This window comes from Microtus pennsylvanicus, chromosome 1 (assembly GCF_037038515.1).
Source record: "Microtus pennsylvanicus isolate mMicPen1 chromosome 1, mMicPen1.hap1, whole genome shotgun sequence".
Taxonomy (NCBI): Eukaryota; Metazoa; Chordata; class Mammalia; order Rodentia; family Cricetidae; genus Microtus; species Microtus pennsylvanicus.
In genome coordinates this window covers 222,443,923-222,465,299 of record NC_134579.1, presented here as the reverse complement: position 1 = coordinate 222,465,299, position 21,377 = coordinate 222,443,923, and the positions used below count along the sequence as shown (strand labels likewise).

Below are 21,377 nucleotides of genomic sequence, written 5' to 3'. Positions count from 1 at the left end.
GAATTGAAAATATCCTCAGCAAGCAAAATGAAATTCAGTCAACGTCTTAGTGGTTTCAAGTGAAGAATGCAGGAAAGACATTTACCTGTTTGCACCCCAACAAGAGTGCATTGTTCTCCTTATGTCTGGGCATACAGCATAAAGTTATTTCTCTAACATTGCTCTAAGTTTATCCTTTGTTGATGAGATGCTTAAGTAATATATGATACAGAGAAAGAAAGTCTACACAGGAAAATTATATGATAAAGCTTCTCCTTTCTCTAGAATACCATTAATTAATATACCTCATCTTTTCAATGAGACTTCATGAGGCAAATTATCCTGCTTAGGTAACAAAATGCAAAGTATAATTTAGAACCCGGGAGAAGACAGAAGGGAGGCATAAAAGACTCAACTGCAATGTTTCATATTAGATATGTTTATATTTATTTTTGTGGGTTAGCTTAAAATAATGTATTCAAAGCATATAATTGGCCAGAAAACTATGAAGAAATTTTTAGTACAATTCCATGTTATAAAATCACCTTATCCTGACTAATATGAGATGATAGTCTTATATCAACCAGACATTTAGGGAATTAAAGAAATTTTAAAAGAAGGAAATTCAACCTATTGACTTTCAATGATACTTTTGACTACTTTAAGTGAGGCTCCTGTGCAGACACTATGATACTCCTTTCATGGGATGCTAATGGTTTTTAATGATTTAAAACTCATTCACCCTATTAATAAGATAATAAAATGACATAATTTGATAAAGCCCTTTAATATTATGTATGATATATGCTTTTAAAAGGCATTATATACATATTTCTGAATTTTTGAAACTTAAGAAATACAAAGATGCCAGTAATTATTGTTCCATTCAAGTTTCATCTAAAATTCTCAGGCTTTTTGTATTCACAATTCAAATTACTGCTACTATTTCCTGTTCTCTTATAAACTTTAATTAGATATTTATGAGGTAATCATCAAATGAACATTTCCAATATAAATGCTAGCATCCACATAATTATTTATTGAGTTTAAAGTTTAAAACATTCCTGACAACAATGCTGATACTTTAAAAAAAATCCCTTGTTATCGCCATCAGCATTTATACCTGGACATAATTCACCATATAACATCTTGGTAGATATCCCAAAATCTCATTAAGATGTGTTTTTGGAATGCATTTGCGTTAAAAGTTACTTTGCTTGACATGACGTTTTGCACATGGACATCTTGAAAGGCATTATATCCATGTAACAGTACAGCATCGAGGCTTAAATTGACATTTTAAAGCCAGAACACCCAGGTAGAGCAGAAGATGTGCATGGTCACATCTGATGACATACAGCTTTCCATCCACAAGTCATAACACAGTGTGACATTTTTTTGAGTTTATACCTTTGTCCATAGAGTCAAGCAGATGGAGATTCCAGAAGCCAAAATTTTGCCATTTCTAGCAAATTATTTTGCTTTTCTCAATGATTTCTCACTGTTTTTCCTTTGTAAGTCTAGTTAGTACAAAGACTACACTATATTTTGGTTGACTATGATGAAGTTTAAATGAAATAGTATTTATACAAATTTTAGAAGAATCTGAGTGTGTATTATTATTATCCACTTCTATTCAACAGCATGTGGTCCCAGCTGTGTGTTAAAATATTTCCTAACAATATGATAAAGGAGAACTTTATGAGAAATACTCATGCAATGTGAATTATAGTTCACACACGCACGCACACACACACACACACACACACACACACACACACACACACACACATTACATCCTGAGCCCATTTAATTTAATGCAGCTTGTATGTGACAGGCATTTTATTTTTGGTTTGATATACCCATAATAGTTACACATATTTGGGGGAATTATGATGTTTTGATTGCACACATACATTATTTATATCAAGTCAGAGCAATCCAGCTGTTTTGCATACAATTCAAGTTTGTTTTATAGTGAGAACACTGAGCTTTGATTCTTAGCCACAGCAGTGAGGCAGAAATCAAAGAGTCACACTGCTCTCTGTAGCTGCCTAAGATACCTTTGCAGTGATCTTCTCTCAGATAATGCTGGGAGTCTTTACTTACCTGCAGAAAAGAATTGTCTAATGATCAGTATGAAGTAGAGTTGGAATTTATTTATTGTTCAGACAATGAATAAACCACACCTAACTGTGGGTGCATTCAAGAGAGTGTCTCTGTCAAGTGTCTTTATAAGAATTTCTGTGGCTTCTGAAATTACATTGCAAATCCTTTATATGGAAACATAGATTTGATAATACTGCCAGTAATAATATCCATTGGATAGGCTTACTGTTTAAAGATAAATCTTTAGGTCCCTTGGGTTGTTATTAAAATTAAATATTTTCTTTCTATGGAAAACTTCAGTGTTTTGTTCATGAGATTTGCAGAAATTTCCAGGAAATTTTTATCTAGGAAACAAGTAAGGGGCTTATTAGTAGGATTAATAGACTTAGACACAAGAACAACTCATTAATATTTTAACACTTTATTTGAAAATATCTCCAGTTAAGGAATGTTATTTAATCTTTATAATGGTAAAATTCAGTTCAAATGATGTTTTCTTTTTACATACACTTTATCTTATTTTAACTTTATTGCCTTCGCTGTGCTACAGCTCCCTAAACCTGAGTGGTTCTACAGAGAATAAGTTTTAGTCTTCCAGGACATACATCTTTAGTTCAGCTTTATTACCTCTGTTTTGGCACAGAAGTTAGTCTTTGCTTTACATAATGGATCCTTTTCCCTGGAGTTTAATTTACAGAATAAATGCTCTGCTTATGAGAAATGTTTAAAATCTCCCGTGCTAGTGAGAAATGTCTCAGGTTTGTTCAAAAGCAGAAGGCTCTAGTTACCTGAATTTGGAAATGGATACATCTTATTTCTATTTTCATTTTAAGATGTGTCTTCCTTTCTTGTGTTCTAGTGCAAGTTGCACATGAGAATGCTTCAACTTTACAATCGACAGGGGAAAGAAACTTGGTTTTTATGGAGAGACAGTTGATGACAAATGAGAATCGATTCTACTGATAGCAAACGTTTTGAGCACGAAAAGTTTCAGACTACAGAATGTAAGAAAGCCTTTTGCCTTTGCTCTCTGTTTTCCTGTCTCTGTTTTATTTATTTATTTATTTATTTATTTATTTATTTATTTATTTATTTATTTATTTATTTATTAAGATTTCTGCCTCCTCCCCGCCACCGCCTCTCATTTCCCTCCCCCTCCCCCAATCAAGTCCCCCTCCCTCGTCAGCCCAAAGAGCAATCAGGGTTCCCTGTCCTGTGGGAAGTCCAAGGACCATCCACCTCCCTCCAGGTTTAGTAAGGTGAGCATCCAAACTGTCTAGGCTCCCACAAAGCCAGTACGTGCAGTAGGATCAAAAACCCATTGCCATTGTTCTTGAGTTCTCAGTAGTCCTCATTGTCTGCTATGTTCAGCGTGTCTGTTTTTCTTTATGTCTCTGTCTCTTTCTCTCTCTCTCTGTTTGTGTGTGTGTGTGTGTGTTTCTCTCTCTTTTTTTTTTTTTTGTTTTTACCAACTTACTTCATGAAATCTATAACTTCGGGCAAAGGATGAGCTTCTTTATTCCATAGGCAATGCAAATCAGGGTGCTGAACTGTCTCTCTACACTAGTCATGCAGTTAGGTCTTGTGAACTTTGTTTGCTTGGAAACAGATAAGTATTTTGTGATCAATTTAGTTTGACTTTATAATAAAATAACTTTATGTTATCAGCAGAAAACATCACAAACCTGATTTCTAAGATTTTTCAATCTTATCAAGAAAAGTTTTCCAGGTCAAGCAGCGTGGCACCCATCTCTAAACCCAGCACTCAGGAGGCAGAGGCAGGCAGATGATTGTGAGTTCGAGGCCAGCTAGTTTAAGGTTAGGCTACTACAAGAGCTAGTTTTAGGTTAGGCTCCAAAGCTACAGAGAAACCCTGTATTGTAAAAGCCAAATAATAATAATAATAATAATAAAATAATAATAATAATAATATAATACCACCTTTCCGGCTTCAGTTTTAGTCAGCTGTCTAGAGTTAGTTCATTGTGTGGATTGAGGCCTTATGGGCTTTTTGTTGCTCAATTTAACATTTCTTCCTTTCTTCTTTGCTTCCTTCCTTCCTTCCTTCCTTCCTTCCTTCCTTCCTTCCTTTCTTTTTTATTTTATTTAATTTTTTTTTAAGACAAAGGTTTTGGTGTAGCCCCAACTGTTCTGGAACTTGATTTGTAGATCAGACTGGTCTGTACTCATAAAGATTCACCTGTCCCTGTCTCCCAAGTGCTGGGGTTAAAGGTATGTATCCAAGCCAGGCTTCACTCTCTCCCCTCTCTCCCAATTGACAAAAAAATCAAGGCAACATGACCTTATTTGGTTTCTATTTCACTAAACTTAGTTCAAGACAGAAGAAAATGCAAGTCTTTTTGTTTTTGTTTGAATTTTCCTCAGTTTTCCTTGTATTACTGAAAAAGTATGCATGGTTCCCATTTTTTTTTTTTAATTTCAGAAAGTCAGAGAATAAAATAACCTCAACTATGTATTGTGTTTTGACTATCATAGATTTACACTCTTTTAAATCAGACTCTTTACCCTAAAACTTACTTAAGATATCTGGAGAGGTTGTCATTGACTTCTTTGTTAATTTACATAATTATATTTTAGTACATATACGTGTCATAATTATATAACATATGTATATATGACATTGTATATATGTACATGTATATACCTACATTTATGTCCTTGCATGCTATAATTTTTTACAGTTATACATGTGTAAGATATAATTTGTAAAATACATGCTAATTTTTCAATGTTTATGTAATGATGAACCATAATTTAACTATCTTTCCTTTTGACAGTCTTTTTGTATTTATAATCTAAAAATTTAGTAAATTGATTTTTGAAAATTTTAATATGATTTTACATTATAGAACACTGAGATTACAATCTTCAGAATAATTTAGATTTTGTTATTTCATAATAATATTTTTAGTAATTCTTCTTAATCATTTTCTCAAAAAAGTTTGTCTCATATAAGTCATTATAGAGTTTGAGTGTAGCAAACCAAGTAGTTCAAATTGAAAATAAAAATATTTTTAATTCATTATTTACTTTTTAAATTTTTAATATTAATTTTTAACATTATTAAAATTTCAGGATTTTTCCAAGGGATTATTTTCAGATGAAATTTTATAGTGTCACCAAGTATAATTTTAGGTAATTTTGCTTCCAATTTCATACTCTTAGAATGAGTGACAGTAGTATAACTGTGTATATAGCATAGCCAAAATAGGCCACAACCAGTAAAGTCAGATGTTTAATAAAGTTTTTTTTTGTGATTAGATAAGTCCCATGACATGTCATATTATGGCACTAAATGCATTTTAGGCAAAAATTGTACGGCCATCCTCAGATATCAGTTTATTTCTATTTTAGATGGCCATCCATTGCTTATAATGACAGGTATGAAAGAGGTTTACTAAAAAGTGTTTTCGTATGAATCTGAACTAGCCAATATTTTGAAATGTTAATTACTCTGTTTTGATTGTACTCTAAACATATATTCTTGACATTAATGCTCTATTTTTTTCTGCAGTTAACATAAATCTCTCTCTCTCTCTCTCTCTCTCTCTCTCTCTCTCTCTCTCTCTCTCTCTCTCTCTCTCTCTCTCCCTTCCCATAAGTAGCACAGGGTTTTTCTAAACTGGCATATGGCGGTCATGGATGAGGAAAACTGCACCTCGGTTGCAGAGTTCATTCTCCTTGGCTTTTCCGATGTGCCCGAGCTGACATTCTTCCTGTTTCTGGTGTTTCTTCTCATTTACGGAGTGACAGTCATAGCCAACTTGGGCATGACTGTTCTGATTCAAGTCAGCGCTCAACTTCACACGCCCATGTACTTCTTCCTCAGCCACCTGTCCTTTGTGGATTTCTGCTACTCCTCCATCATTGTGCCAAAGGTGTTCACTAACATCATTAACAGGGAAAAAGTTATTTCTTACCTGGAATGCATGGTGCAATTTTATTTATTTTGTGCTTTTGCTGTCACTGAGGTCTTTCTATTGGCTGTGATGGCCTATGACCGCTTCGTGGCCATTTGTAACCCACTACTGTACATGGTCATCATGTCCCCAAGGCTCCGCATTGTACTGGTGTCTGGCTGCTACCTCTATGCGTCAGTTTGTTCTCTGATTCACCTCTGCTTAGCCCTTGACATCCCATCGTTTAGGTCAAATGTGATCAACCACTTCTTCTGTGATCTGCCTCCTCTCTTAAGTCTTGCTTGCTCTGATGTTACTAAGAATGAGTTATTCCTGTTCGTCATTGTGAACTTCAATGAGATTCTCACCATTGTAATTATCTTCATCTCCTATTTGTTAATTCTTGTCACCATCCTGAAGATGCGTTCTGCAGAGGGGAGACGCAAAGCCTTTTCTACCTGTGCCTCGCACCTCACGGTCATCATTGTCTTCCATGGAACAATTCTCTTTATTTATTGTCAGCCAAGCTCTGGCAATAGTGTAGATGTTGATAAAGTAACTACAGTTTTCTATACTGTGGTCATTCCCATGCTGAATCCCCTAATCTACAGTCTGAGGAATAAGGATGTGAAAGAAGCTCTCAGAAAAGTGTTAGTTTCTAAAAAGAATTCTCTCCTGGAATTTTTATTTCACAAAGCTTAAGGATCTATATTGAAGTTCCATGTAGTGACAAATATATTAGTTGAATATGGAGCATAGAAAAATAACTATTACACAAGGATGTTAATTAATAACTCTTAGCATCCACATATCTTTTGAATCTCTTTTTGTAGGAATGAGGGTTTATAATGGTTGTATTTATGATTGTTCTTTAATTTGTAGCATTTAAGCCAATATGAGTTATAACAAGATACAAGCACTATTTTTTAAATATTGTAAACCTTTATTACAGCATAATTTAAGGAATATGTGATCCATTTAAAAATGACTTCCTGATATTTTACAATGAATAACAAACTTATACACAAGTATCTGGACTTTATATACTAGCATATATCATATATACATTAGGCCTTTTGGTGTTTCCTATACTCTTTGATATTCATTTTAACATTTATTTACAAGAATTCAAGAAATATTATTTGCCTATCATAACTCAAAAAGTTTTGGGTCCATTTTTGTTTATAGTCCTTTGTGGGTTTTTTTTTTTTGGCCTTTGTGTTTCTCTGTATTGGGCTTTAAAGTCATTGACCTGTCTCATCAATGTCTGCATTTATGACCTATCACAGACTTTTTCCTACTATTATCTTGAATCTAGTGAGAGCAAAGCATATACTTGACTTGTAAGTGCATTTCCAGCCTCTGTTAGTTCTTTGCGTATGTAGTTGACCTTAATAAAATATTCCTTTGCCTCTCTTACAACTACATAATCAATATTCTTTCAGGCAGACTTGATTCATGTTTCACTTCTATAGTCCAGGATGATTTATATTGATATCCACATCATGTTTACTTGTCCAAGTAAAACATTTCTTAAATAATTATTTTATTTTTAAAAAGAAAATAAACTGTCTTTTTTCATTTTACATACCAATCCCAGTTCCCATTCCCTCCTCTCCTTTTATTCACTCCACATACCCCTCCCAAATCCTCATCCATTCCTCAGAGAGGGTAATACACATTGCTTTTGGGGAGGTCCAAAGCCCTCCCTACTAAATGTAGGCCGAACAAGGTATCCATCCAAAGAGAATGGGTTCCCCAAAAGCCAGTACGAGTAGTAGGGACAAATCCTGGTGTTACTGTCAGTAGCTCTGCAGTCTTCTCTAGGTATACAACTGTCACCCACACTCAGAAGGTCTAGTTTGGTATGATGCTAGTTTCTTCCCTCTCCAGCTAGAGTTGGTGAACTCAGGTAAACTGTTTCAAAGGGTGTCCCCATCATGGTCTTAACCTCTTTGCTGGAGAAATGGCTTAGTTTTTAAAGCTAGGCTCACAATTAAAAATATAAACACATTAATCCTATTATCTATAAAATGTTAGAATAAGAGTTAGACTTTGTTTAAGAAACCAAAAAAGATTGGGTGTGTTGTATAGATTAAACAAAAGTTTTTATCACAGTGAGAAGCACTTCTACCTATATACTTAGAAGACATCCAAAAGAAAAATTAAAATCTTGAACTTGTGACTCTGATAAGAATAGTCATTGTTTACTAGAACTTGATTGATAGTTTACCAGAATTCCAATGATTAATGTTAAGACTCTGAACTTTTGAAGTCTTAATACAGCAGTAGCGTAGTAAGGAAACTGTGAAAGTTAATAATGATTTCTTGCAATTATATTTACTAATGTATTTTCTATAAATAGATACGGTATTTCAATTCATTCCACTACTTTTTTCACATAATATTTTGAGTGCTATTAGAAAAACTGTTAGAGTTATTTAAATCAGGGGCTTAATAAATACAATTAAGCTTTCTGCATAGTCCACAATTTGGAAACCAAAGTACCTTTGAGGAATTGCCAAGACAATCATTTGTTTCATCACTCCATTTGTGATTAATCAATTCCTTGGTGAAACTATTTAATTGCTCACTTATTTTCTCATGAGAATTTAGATACTATTTTATGGACTCTTAGAACCTCAATAGGAATTAAAGGCCTAAAAACACACCTGCTTTTTCAAAGAATCATAAGGAGGTGTTTTTTTCAAAACACACTGAAAGTGTGTCCAAAATGAACAAATTCAACAATGGATTTATACTTTTTGTTTAAGTATTACACATGTTTTCTAGTTGAAACTGAACTGTGGTTCATAACAGTGAGGAAGGAGGTGAATGAAAGAAGTGGTGTTTGTCTGGTAAGTGCTCTAATGAAAATACTCAGATACTGATACTACATAGGATTGTAGTGGTTCAGTTCTCATAATCACTATCTAGAAAGCTGATGATTTTGAACAAAACTGCAGCCATTGAAGTTATTCAAACCAAAAAGCCAGCAATACATCCAAGTACACTTAAAACATGATATTCTTAAGACATCTGTCCATATTATTAGACCCCGAGGTGACATCTAAATAAGAACACATTTATCATTGTGAGGGATTTGTTAATAAATTAAACACAGCAGTGAATGGTGGAACACACCTTTAATCCTAATACTTGGGTGACTAAAATAGGTAGATCTCTGTGAGTTAGAGGTGAGACTTGCCTGGTCTAGCAGTGAGCTCCTGGCCAACCAAGCCTGCATAGTGAGACCCAACCTCCAAACAGTAAAAAACAAAGGATCAGAGATTTAGATTTCTGTTGAAGTGAATTTAATTTGTTAAAAAAAAACAACAACAACAACAAAATTGGTTTCCTCTTATGTTAGCTTAATGATATCATTCCTTATAGACAAACATGTAAGAAGCCCACTGGAGTCATCATAGCATCCAAAGAAAATCTGTGAAAGAAGCGTTAGAATTTAGTATGTGGAACTCTGGGTAATTACATGCAGATTTCTTGGTCTCTGTTAGAAATACCCTATTCTTGTCTACAATTTTTCTAGAACATGTTTTATTTTCTTCTTTTATGACTCATTTGTACTTTGGCTATATTTAATATTTTATTTCCCTTTATTCAATTTTGTTCCAGGTTTAAGTTTACTTTTTATTTTATTATTAAATCTTGAAACATGAAACAACCTTGCAAGACTATCAAAATTATTCTTTCCAATAAAATTGAATTTCTGTCACCTATAATTCATTGATTAGAAGTGGTAGTCTCTGGTAAACTGTTCCATTAGCAAATAAAACAATTTTTCATAACTATTCAGACCACTATGACATTTAATTTTGCGTGTAATTTTGAGCCTCCTTTTTGAGGTTGTTCTTCAAATGACAAATATAAAAAACAGTGACTAAATACAGGCAAGTCATTGTATTCAAGCACAGTTACTTGTTACTTTATGTAAATTTGCCTTTCCCTTGCTGTCTCAGCCAATGTCCTTGCTTCAGGTTTAGTTAGGTCGAAATCTTGTATAGTTATAAATGAAGGGACTGTCATTTTGTCATTTCATGAGATTTGGCACTTCTTGTGAGTAATCCACTTATATTTTAGGAATAGAAATATGCATATAACATATAACACACACACACATATAAAAAATAGTTGGCTACTAGCCAAATGAAATTTTCTTTCTCCAATTGACTTCAACTACTAATTTTACGTGAAATTATTTAGCTTGAAATTTTAACCTGTATAAGAAATTTTTGCATAATCATATAGATCATGGGTTAAAATAAGACAATATTGATATCTAAAGAGATCAACTTATTTTGGTTTTTAGTATGTTGACAATGAATACTTACTAAATGTTTGGAATATAAAATGTGGGTTTGAAAACACTTTATATGTCCACATAGTACTGTGGACAAATACTACTATAATGTTTAAGTTGAATATAAGAAAATAAAACTGCAAATGAAATATTCAAAATCACAGAAATAGAAATGCCTATTTATTTAAACCCAAATGCAAACTTTTCTTTTATGTAGTAGTACTAAGTAATACTTTGTCTATCCGCATTAATGGGTTTCCTATGTATCATTATGGTCTATACAGATCTGCAGCCTTACCAAGTCACTGAGAGAAAATGAATCAGAGGGATAGACAAATATACATGCCTCAGTTTTTGAAATACCTAATAAAAACAAGACAACATTCTTGAATATATTTTATGAGCAGGACTGAGCTGAATGCAACTAATTTAAAATATGATCAATTTTTTTTATATAATTTGGATTCTATATTTAAACACATTGTAAAATCATTCAGAATTACTAACTTGCCACTGAGAATTTGAAGAGGCTGGGGAAGGAAACAAGCTTTCATTTGTGTAAATTAAGAAATGAGCCATCATTCTCAGATTATGGATGATATGCTTCAACCATGGTGGATGTTTTTCTTGTTGGGCATTTCCTTGGTGCCAATCTACAGAACTGAGAATCGCTGAAGAATGAGTCCTAGTCTTTGTTTTTTTTGTTATTCATGGCAGGTGAACAACTCTGAGGACTTTATTTGTTCTTTATGTGGGAAACACACCTCGAAGTGAAAAACAGTCTTTCTACCCTCTGTTGGCAAAGATTCTTCTGGAACTGAGACATTGTTCCTTACTATAGCAATTGATGAGAGAGATAGAAGAAAACAGAAAAATTTATTCATAGTCATAAAACTAAACACTTTTTAGAGTAACCTTTTGCCACTGATGATAGAGAGTGCTGACAAAATTAAAGGTAATGTGTCACCTATCTTAAGAGCCACAACCAGCATGATGGATAAATATGAGACACGAAAACTTTAACACAAATTATAAATTCAACATATAACATCAAGATTGCAAAATTATCAAATAAATATGCTGTTATTCTTACTCTATGAGCTTGAATTAGATTACAAATAACTCTGCTATTGATTTTGAAATTTATTTATTTTCTCAGTTTCTATTCTATCTTGGCTACAGAAACCAAAATTCCTACAAATAATGAGTTTGGGGAACAGTACTGTGAAGACTGAATTCTTTCTCCTGGGATTCAGTGATCATCCAGAGCTCCAGAGTCTTCTGTTTGCTGTATTTTTCTTCATCTACTCTGTTACTCTAATGGGGAATCTTGGGATGATCTTACTGATTACCGCCAGTTCTAACTTACACATCCCCATGTACTTTTTCCTCTGTATGCTGTCCTTCATAGATGCATGCTACTCTTCGGTTATTGCCCCCAAGTTACTTGTGGATCTGATTTCTGACACGAAGACAATTTCTTACAATGGCTGTGCTACACAGTTGTATTTTTTCTGCTCTCTGGTTGATACTGAATCTTTCCTCTTGGCTGCCATGGCCTATGACAGGTATATTGCAATCTGTAACCCCTTGCTTTATACTGTAATTATGTCGAAGAGGGTGTGTGGTCAGCTTGCAGTTGGAGCATTCATGGGTGGAACTATGAGTTCCATAATCCACACCACTAATACTTTCCAGTTGTCATTCTGCTCCAGAGAAATTAACCACTTCTTTTGTGATATCTCTCCACTCTTCTCCCTGTCCTGCTTTGATACCTACACACATGACATCATTTTAGTCGTCTTTGCAAGTTTGGTGGAAGCTATCTGTCTCCTTGCAGTTCTCCTCTCATATGTGTGTATTATAGCAGCCATCCTTAAAACAAGTTCTGCAGAGGGAAGAAGGAAAGGGTTCTCTACTTGTGCTTCTCACCTGATAGTGGTCACTATTTATCATGGGACCCTGATTTTCATTTATTTACGCCCTAGTACAGAGCACTCAATGGATATTGACAAAATGACCTCTGTGTTCTATACATTGATTATACCCATGCTTAACCCTCTGATATATAGTCTCAGAAACAAAGATGTCAAAATTGCTTTTAGAAAAATTATTGGCAAAAAATTATTGTCTTAGGTAAATGAAAATAAACCTCACGACTTTAGCAATTACTTTCATATTTTTCTTTTTAATATTTGGAAAAAAATCATTGAATATTTTAATTCCACAATTGTATGAAAAAATGAGGTTCCAACCAGAAAGTCCTGAACCTAATTCTGAAACTAGGATCTTCCTTATCCCACTTATCTCTATCACTTTACTTTTTTAAAGTTTCCATGTTTAGTATTTGTTTCATGTAAGCTTGACTTTTCCCTTAACTTCAATGACACTAATGCTGTCTTCTCTCTACTATTTTCTTTTCTTTTTATGTATTTATTTATTTTTTAATTTTATTACATTCCAACCCCAGTTCTTCCTCTCACTCCTGGCCTCCCCACTCTGCATTAGGGCTGAGCATGGTCCTGTCATAGGGAATGGTCTCCAAAAAGCTAGCTCGGGCATCAGGGATAGATTCTGGTCCTACTGCCAGGGAGCCCTCAGACCAACATCTCTCACAGGCAGAGGGCCTAATTTGGTCTCATGGAGGCTCCACAAATGTTGGTCTAGAGTTCATGAGTTTGTACGAAGTTGGTTGAGCTCTCTTTGTAGATTTCCCCTTCATGATCTTGTCCTCCCTTGTTCATATATTCCCTGCTCCCACTTTTTCAATGGATTCCTGGAGCTTGGCCTGGGGCTTGGTTGCGGATCTCTGCATCTGGTTCCACCAATGACTGGATGAAGGCTCTATGATGACAATTGGGATATTCACCAATATGATTACAGGAAAAGGCCAGTTCAATGACTATACAAAGGAGTTGGAGAAATCACACTATTAGGGAAATAATAGTACACATGAAACCTCTAGGACAAAAAGAAGCAAACTCGCCCAGGAGGAGTAGATGCCAGGAAATAATAGTAATAAAATGATCAAAAATAAAAAAAAACAAATTAATAAAAAATGAGGACTGAAATCAATAAAATAGGAACAAAGAGAACAATATAAAGAATCAACGAAACAAAAAAGTTGGTTCTTTGAGAAAATCAAAAGATAACCAATTCCTTATCCAAATTAACCAAAAGGAAGAGAGAGAATATCCAAATTAACAAAATCATAAATGAAAAGGGTGACATAGCTAAAATTTTCAATAGTCACTGCATTGTCTATTAGTTCTTTGAAAATGCGGTCTAATGTGTTTGCACTAGATTTACTCTCTCCTTTAATTCTGTGTTCCATCCCACTTCACTATACAGTCAGCTTTGTGTGTTTCTTATTTTTCACTCATAATATCTGTGATCTTCCACTGGAGCATTGTGTTTCATGTGTCAAAAAGTTTATATTAGTATAAAAAATAAATTTGATTTGTATTTTTTCTTTCATTCTGACTCACAAATAACATGTACCCACTGTAGCTTACTTATTCAAATAGAACTAATTCTTTAATTATTCAAATATTAAACTGTACTTTTTTGAATACACTTTTAATTCAAAAATGATAATTTGTATTTTAAATTTTAATTGAATGATGGATGTGATTTTATTCTTCTTTTGAATACTCATATGGTTTACCTTTTCTACCTGCTTTGTAGTTTTATTGTGTTCTGTAGTTCTCCCAGAGTCAGTCATTCCTAATCACTTATTAATAACATTATGTCAATTACAGTGCCTTCCTTACTGTAAAAACTGAGGGGTTTCATTTTAAATGGAATAAATATCAGTTCACTATTCACTGATTTAGTTTGTTTGTATAACTCTGATATTTAAAAAGGTGAATTTTCCTCTTGTTTTGACTTAACTGCTAAGAGTGGACATTTCTACTCTTATATTTTGTAAGATATTACCAAACAAGTTGTTGGCTCCTCAGAAAGGAGCATACAATATGTAAAAAAACATATGTATTTCTTCCAGTGATTGAAATGTATATTTTTAATGATTGAGTGAGCATTAAATGTCTTGATCTCTAATTATGGTCGTAAAATTGTCAAGGGGGATTTTGGTAATGAGGGCACAGACAAGAAATGGAACCTATGAGTGGTAGGTGATGACTTATTTGCCTGTTCTCCAGAACAAATAGGAAAACTCTTGCAGAAATAACAGAAAACAAACAAGACAAACTTAAGATTAAATATAGAGGATGAATTCAAAGGAAAGGCTCATGATACTAAAAATGTATAGTAAGTTTTGATTCTAAACCAGCACTTATTCAATGCAGCATGTAATATTTTATAAAGAATATATATCTGAAATGAAATAAGACCTGTCCAACACTGTGATGGAGGAAGGTCATTAGCTAATAAAGGAACTGCCTTGGCCCATTTCATTGGTTAGAAGATAGGTGGGAGGAGTAAACAGAACAAAACGCTGGGAGGAAGAGGAAGTGAGCTCAGACTCAACAGCTCTCCTTTCGGGAGCAGACTCCTCAGAGAGAGGCCATGCTCCCAGCTCCCAGGAAGATGCACGCTATGAAGCTCCGACCTAGGATGGACTTAGGCTAGAATCTTCCCGGTAAGACCGGTGCTATACAGATGATAAGAAATGGGCTATCCAGGTGCGAGAGGGAAGAGGCTGGGTAGAAATGATCCAAAGCAGTGTTTAAATGAATACAGTTTGTGTGTAATTATTTCGGGGCAAAAGCTAGCCAAGCAGGCGGCTGGGGTGTTGGGACGCAGCCCCACCGCTGCCCTTATTACTACAACACTGGCTTTAAAAACTGAAGAAAGAAGGCCGGGCGGTGGTGGCGCATGCCTTTAATCCCAGCACTCGGGAGGCAGAGGCAGGCGGATCTCTGTGAGTTCGAGACCAGCCTGGTCTACAAGAGCTAGTTCCAGGACAGGCTCCAAAACCACAGAGAAACCCTGTCTCGAAAAAACCAAAAAAAAAAAAAAACCTGAAGAAAGATTTGTACCTTAATATTGAATGCAGTAAATAATTCAACTTGAATAGCAAAGAGGAAATATGCTTTTAAGTATCTGATAGATCATTCGGCATTCCAACCTTCCTCCAGACAAAGATTTTATAAGATAGTGTAAAATGCATTGCTTTAGGCTTCTTTACTCAAGTGTGCTTTGGAATATGACATCTGGGACTTAGACGACAATGTAGTTGAAGCAACTAAGGAAGGATATAAGATGGTTTGTATGGACGCATGAACTCCTATATACAGCTCTACGCCGGACTGAAGGTGGCAAAAGGAAAACCATAATTGGATGTTGTACAGATTTGCACATAGGTCTGAGGCTAGAAGTCATGGGTTGGTTATGGCCAACTGGAGAAATGAATTCTAAAGAGGACAGTGTTTGAGACTCAAGTCTGCATTTCATGATATGATGATAAAAGTAATGCCATCTCTTCTGTATGCACTAAGGATGTAGTTCCTCATATTTGTTTTAGTATGGTAGTAGACACGCTCATGAATACTATCCCTTATTATATTATATAATGTTTGCATTAACTCCTTGTTTAAGAGTTGAAATCTATGTGAATTGACTATGACCCAAAACTTACTATGTAAATAATCAAATACAGATTTGAATCCATATCGGTCTTAAAAAACAATTTCCTTTCCTTTATGTAACATTTTGCTGAAATGCAAATAAAATTATCAATAAAAATGGTAGAGTCCTGTTAATATGTAAACATGATTGAAGTCTTCATGGAAGAATCTCTGTTTGCCTAAGGGTTCAGAACTTGTACTGATACACCATGAATAACATTAACCTTGTTCCTGTTCCTGGTCTCAGATTCTTACAAATTAGTTTTTCACAGATAAAACTTTTTAATTGTATGTTTCAGCATCTTGAATTTCATACTTGTAGAGAAATTGAAAAACAAAAACTTTTTTTTTTAGAAAAGTTGCTTTTTTTTTTTAGTTCAGGTTTATAGCTCAATATTAGGGTACCAGCTTAACATGACCAAAGCCATGACTAATTCCCAACAGAAAAAAATCTATCTGTATCTTGCTTTGTGTTGCCAATTGTTATATTTAATTAACAAGAGTAAATTCTTCAGAAAAAGGCAAACATTTTAATCATATAAAAAACCCAAGCTGATATATATCCACACATTTATAAAGGAAAGCATGAAAAAATATTCTCCCTAAAATACAGCCATCAAAAACTGGTTTTTGAAATGGGATCAAAAATGAACAATTGCCACACTGTATGGGTACAAAATAGGTGTGGTGAAGCTAATTTTAGTTGTCTGTTTTGATTTACAGTTTGAAAAAATATTCAGTTATTACGTATGTTAGCTCCACCTGGTCAGTCTTACTGTGTCATTTGCTACAAATCCTATATGTAAAGGATGTATGCAAAAGAAAGGATGTTCAAGGTATAAAAGAATTCAGGTAACATAATATTCTAGGCAATTTCACGTTTCCTCTGAAACCCTGCTGACTCTCTGGCTATTATGTTTTTGCTGATTTGGAGGTTTTCTTTAGCTCTCTAAAGGGCTAGCATACTTACAATAGAAAATTCTAAGGTTATGTGGTTTTGTAACTGACTTATATGATAGTTTTAAAGTTATCTACTGTATTTCGGTATGATGATTGTTACACTAAAATATTCAATGCATTCCTGTAGGAAATATTGAGCAATGTTCAATGTGATGTAACTACCTATATTTTCTAATCATGTTAATCAAATAAAGCATGTTACCCTAGAGCTTTGTTAATTGTTTGGTGTGTGTGTAGGTTGTTTGTAGTCATCCTGGGACACTTCTGATTTTTATTGAACTCCTCTTCCATGCTTCCCTTCCTCTAGGGATACATCCTTCTACAGGCTGCAGTCTACTCTGACGGCTTCTAAACTCATTTTCTAAGAAGCTTTCATCCCATGTCATGCCAGTTACATGCCCATATCAAGACAGAGCATGGGAAGAACATATGATTAAAACTGATTGGTTCGAGGAATTTCTGAAAGATACTTGAATTTTAATAGAGAATATGCTTTTTTCATCCTGTGGTAAAACATTTAGGGTAAAATTTTAGGATATCAGAAACAATGAACTAAGATGCCAACTAAAGATAAACTTATGAAATTATAAAATATACTTCTAGGTATATTAGTCATAGACTATGTCTACTTTTAAACTTCTCACTTCTCAAAAATATTTGTGTGTCACTGAGTCAATGATTACTGTCAAGTAAGGTCAAAGGATGTTCCTGGTACCAAGAAAAATCAGAGTCATTAATCTGTCTAGACATGAACACAGGAAAAATTGTGTCTGAAATCTGGGAACAACTCTGATTGATCTACAGTAGAACAAGTGTATTTCAGTGACATGAATATAGTATAGGATTTCCACTGGCTGACAAATTTTAAATGCTTTTTAATCTCATATATAAGTATAGTGCATCTTGGTCACTCACCATTCCCCTTCTCCAGTTTCCCAATTTGGTAACCTAACATATGTACAAGTGTCTTACAATTTCAAGTTGGTTTTTTTATAATCCACCAATAAAAATTTGCTGAACATAAATTTACGTAGTAAAGTCATTTAGTAAGGCATGTGTCTTGGTGTTTATTGCTGCTGTGAAGAAACACAATGATCAAAGAAACTCTTATAAATGAAACATTTTATTGTGGCAGCTTGCTCACAGTTCACAGTATCAGTCCATAATGGCAGGAACATTATGAAATGCAGACAGGATTGTTGCTGAAGTAATAGCTGAGTGTTCTACATCTTTAGAAGAGTCACAGAAGTGCTGTCATATGTTAACTTTGTTGCCCTGAAAGGTGTATTATTTAGTTTCTGTGATAGGTGTTACAAAGACTAAGTGTCATCGGAAGGATAGCTGGTGAGGCTTTTTCAGAAGCAGATTTCCATGGAGGTCATTATCAGTTTCATTGTGGACCAGATCAGTATTAAAATAACATAGTTTTTGTTCAAAGAAGTAGTTCCTTGGCATTATTATAGACTCAGCTTTTTAAAAGCATTTTCAAGATTAGTGTGGGATTACAGGTCAGTAGAAGTCATTGACATGCTGAGAATAAATAAGACAGCTGGAAAGTTCCACAATGTAATTTGTCATGGGTCACTATTTAACAGAAGGGAAAAATATCCAGTAAGGAAGAATGTCATTTATAAAAAATTATTATAGGAATATGTTTTTAATCAGAGCTGGGAGAGGAAGATATTGACAAACTGAATGAGTGGCAGAGTAGAGAGAGTTTTGCCCTGGTTAGACAATACCAGTGCTTCTTGCTTTTAATTTTTTAAATTATTTAATGTCTTATTTTTAGTTGACCCAATAGTATACAAATTTATGGGCTGCAATGTAATGTCAAGAGGTACATGCACATTATATAACAATCAAACTATCACAGTTGTCATATTAATTACCTAGAATATTTATGATTTCTGTGTGGTTCAATGATAGAAATAATCTCTCATTTTGAGTTATATAGGATAGTTGACTTTACTCAGACTAATTTGTACTACAAAGTCAAGTTTATTCAACCTTTTCCATTCAAAAAATTAAGCATAAAATATGAGTAATGAGTACATAAATATTTAAGTAGATGTTTTCATCAGAGGACATAAAATTGTCAAAAACATCAGTATGTCCCAGGAAGTGAAAGTTATAGGCACTCTGCTGCTTACTTGCCCCATTTCTGACTTCTACCTTGTATACCTTTACTTATCTGGCCAGCTCAGCATCTCTGATTCCAGCTTATGCATCTGAATTCCATCATCCTACCTAGATATCTCCAGAGGTTAAGGTGCATATTTCAGAGTCCTTTCTTATTGGGCATATAGATATAAAGAACTTTCTTTACCTTCCCTGCCTTTCAAATTCATAGAATTAAAATAGTATAATGAAAAGTGCGGAGGCCCAAAAATACAAGCCTCTTCCCACCTTGTGTGAAGTTTAGAGAGTTTCAACCTGCTCAAAGTTGTTAACAACAAGTGTGCCTACACACCCTGACCTAAAGTGTGGTTGCTTGATGTTTTGCTTTAGGAAGACCGAAACAGGTAAATCCACTCCACTCTAACTAAAGGTCAGTTAATTCTAGCTGCTTCTCCTTCTTTTGGATTAAGAGGTTTGACCTTGAGAGTGGCTGCCTTCCAGACTCCTGGTCTAGGGTGGGTTCACTGCCTAAACCACAGAATGCCTTTCTCAAGAATTAATGACTTGATGTCTCAAGCTTGAAGAATGTAATTGTTCTAGTTGTCCTTTGCATCATGTTAACGTGGTGCTTTGCCTCCTTCCTGCTTTACATATTGAGGTTTAAGAGTGTATGCAAAATTAAACACAGGTGAATTTCAGCGTTCACTGTAACTTCCTCCCTATATTATCCTATGCTTCTGTTTATTATTCTTCATGTCTTCATTGTTCTTACTTATTTTTCTAATCCCCATGCCTCTACACTGGTAGGGGGTATACTTGTCAAAACTGATCTCTTACAGAAAAACACACAAACAAATATGATGTAGTGAAATACAGAGTATTTTTTTAAAACTACATGAGGTTTGTACATAGCAGTTATAAAATATATATTATAATAAACAATAAATAATTATAAATAGTTACATGAGGCTTATCTTTCATTATATCTAATTTAAAGTAACAAGATCATCTGCTTATAAATTTATATTAAAATATGTATGCATATTGAGAAATATCTATTTAATTAAAGGCAACGCTACCTCGCAGGTATTTTTTTACACTTGATTTTACATCCTTGTTCCTCAGGCTGTAAATCAATGGATTGAGCATGGGGATCACAAGAGTATAAAACAATGAGGTCATTTTGTCTTGATCCAGGGAATAGGCAGAACTTGGCCTGAAATACATAAAGAGCATTGTTCCCTGGAAAATTGCAACAACAGTCAGATGGGAAGTACACGTGGAGAAAGCTTTGAATCTCCCCTCAGCAGAGCGAATCTTCAAGACTGATAAAATGATGTAGCAGTAAGAGACAAGGACTCCTGAGATGGTGCTCAGTTCAATAAACCCAAATAGGGTGAATATGACTAGTTCATTGACCTCTGTACCTGAGCAAGATAGTAATAGGAGAGGAGGGACATCACAGAAGAAATGGTTGATCTCACTGGACCCACAGAAACACAAGCGAAATGTCAGTGTTGTGTGTGTCAAAGCATCTACCATTCCAACCAGATAAACTACAGCCAGGAGCTGATAGCACACCTTTCTGGACATGTCTACTGCATACAGCAAGGGGTTACTAATAGCTTTGTACCTATCAAAAGCCATCACTGCCAGAAGCACACACTCAGCATCTGTAAAAATACAGAAGATGAAAAACTGTAGAGCACAACCAACAAATGGAATTGAATTGCTTTTGGCCACAAGGCCCAGCAGCATTTTTGGTCCAACTGCAGTAGAATAACAGATGTCAGAGAAAGAGAGGTGGCTGAGGAAGAAGTACATTGGTGTGTGAAGCTGGGGCTCCATTCTGATCAATGTGATCATTCCGAGATTCTCAATGAGAATAATGAGATAAATAATTAGAAAAGTAGTAAATAAAATCACCTTGATTACAGGGTTATTGGTAATTCCCAAGAGAAGAAACTCTGTGGCTGAGCAGTTCCCAACCTCCATTCTTCTTTGTTTGATGAGCTGTTTTCAAATAAAAAGATAAATTAGGGATTGTTTTATTTCTAAAATATTGTTATTATGTTATATACTCTTATTATACATTATATATAATACATATTTTTTTTCAATACAGGGTTTTTATGTATAGCTTTGACTGTCCTGGAACTTGCTCTGCAGACCATGATGACCTTAAACTCACAGAGATCCTTATGTCCCTGGCTCTTTAATCTTGGGATTAAAGATGTGCACAACGACCTGGCTCAATATTTTTTTTCTTTAAACTGGTGTATGTTTTCTCAGTAAACAACATAGGCAAATATTATTTTATAGAAACATTATTATAAAAGTCTATGTAAGTTGTTCATCAATAAATAGTTCATGTAAGTGATT

At 34.4% G+C, this 21,377-nt stretch overlaps 3 protein-coding genes across 3 annotated transcripts; 2 read left to right on the top strand and 1 right to left on the bottom strand.

The window, feature by feature from the left end:
- The first annotated feature begins 5,747 nt into the window (after window positions 1-5,747).
- On the top strand, window positions 5,748-6,710 carry LOC142834880 (olfactory receptor 5L1-like). Its single transcript, XM_075947837.1, has one exon. It carries the CDS (start codon window positions 5,748-5,750, stop codon window positions 6,708-6,710), a length of 963 nt encoding a protein of 320 aa, XP_075803952.1.
- A 4,819-nt stretch (window positions 6,711-11,529) lies between these two features.
- On the top strand, window positions 11,530-12,462 carry LOC142842705 (olfactory receptor 5AP2-like). The gene has a single exon (XM_075959401.1). It carries the CDS (start codon window positions 11,530-11,532, stop codon window positions 12,460-12,462), a length of 933 nt encoding a protein of 310 aa, XP_075815516.1.
- A 7,592-nt stretch (window positions 12,463-20,054) lies between these two features.
- Window positions 20,055-20,999, bottom strand: LOC142834810 (olfactory receptor 5W2-like). The gene has a single exon (XM_075947724.1). The coding sequence runs from the start codon at window positions 20,988-20,990 to the stop codon at window positions 20,055-20,057; it is 936 nt and encodes a 311-aa protein (XP_075803839.1). The 5' UTR covers window positions 20,991-20,999.
- Between the last annotated feature and the right edge of the window lie 378 nt (window positions 21,000-21,377).

Excerpts from the sequence above, each read along its gene's own strand:
- LOC142842705 (XM_075959401.1), top strand. The coding sequence starts at position 11,530 with ATGAGTTTGGGGAACAGTACTGTGAAGACTGAATTCTTTCTCCTGGGA.
- LOC142834880 (XM_075947837.1), top strand. The coding sequence starts at position 5,748 with ATGGATGAGGAAAACTGCACCTCGGTTGCAGAGTTCATTCTCCTTGGC.
- LOC142834810 (XM_075947724.1), bottom strand. The coding sequence starts at position 20,990 with ATGGAGGTTGGGAACTGCTCAGCCACAGAGTTTCTTCTCTTGGGAATT.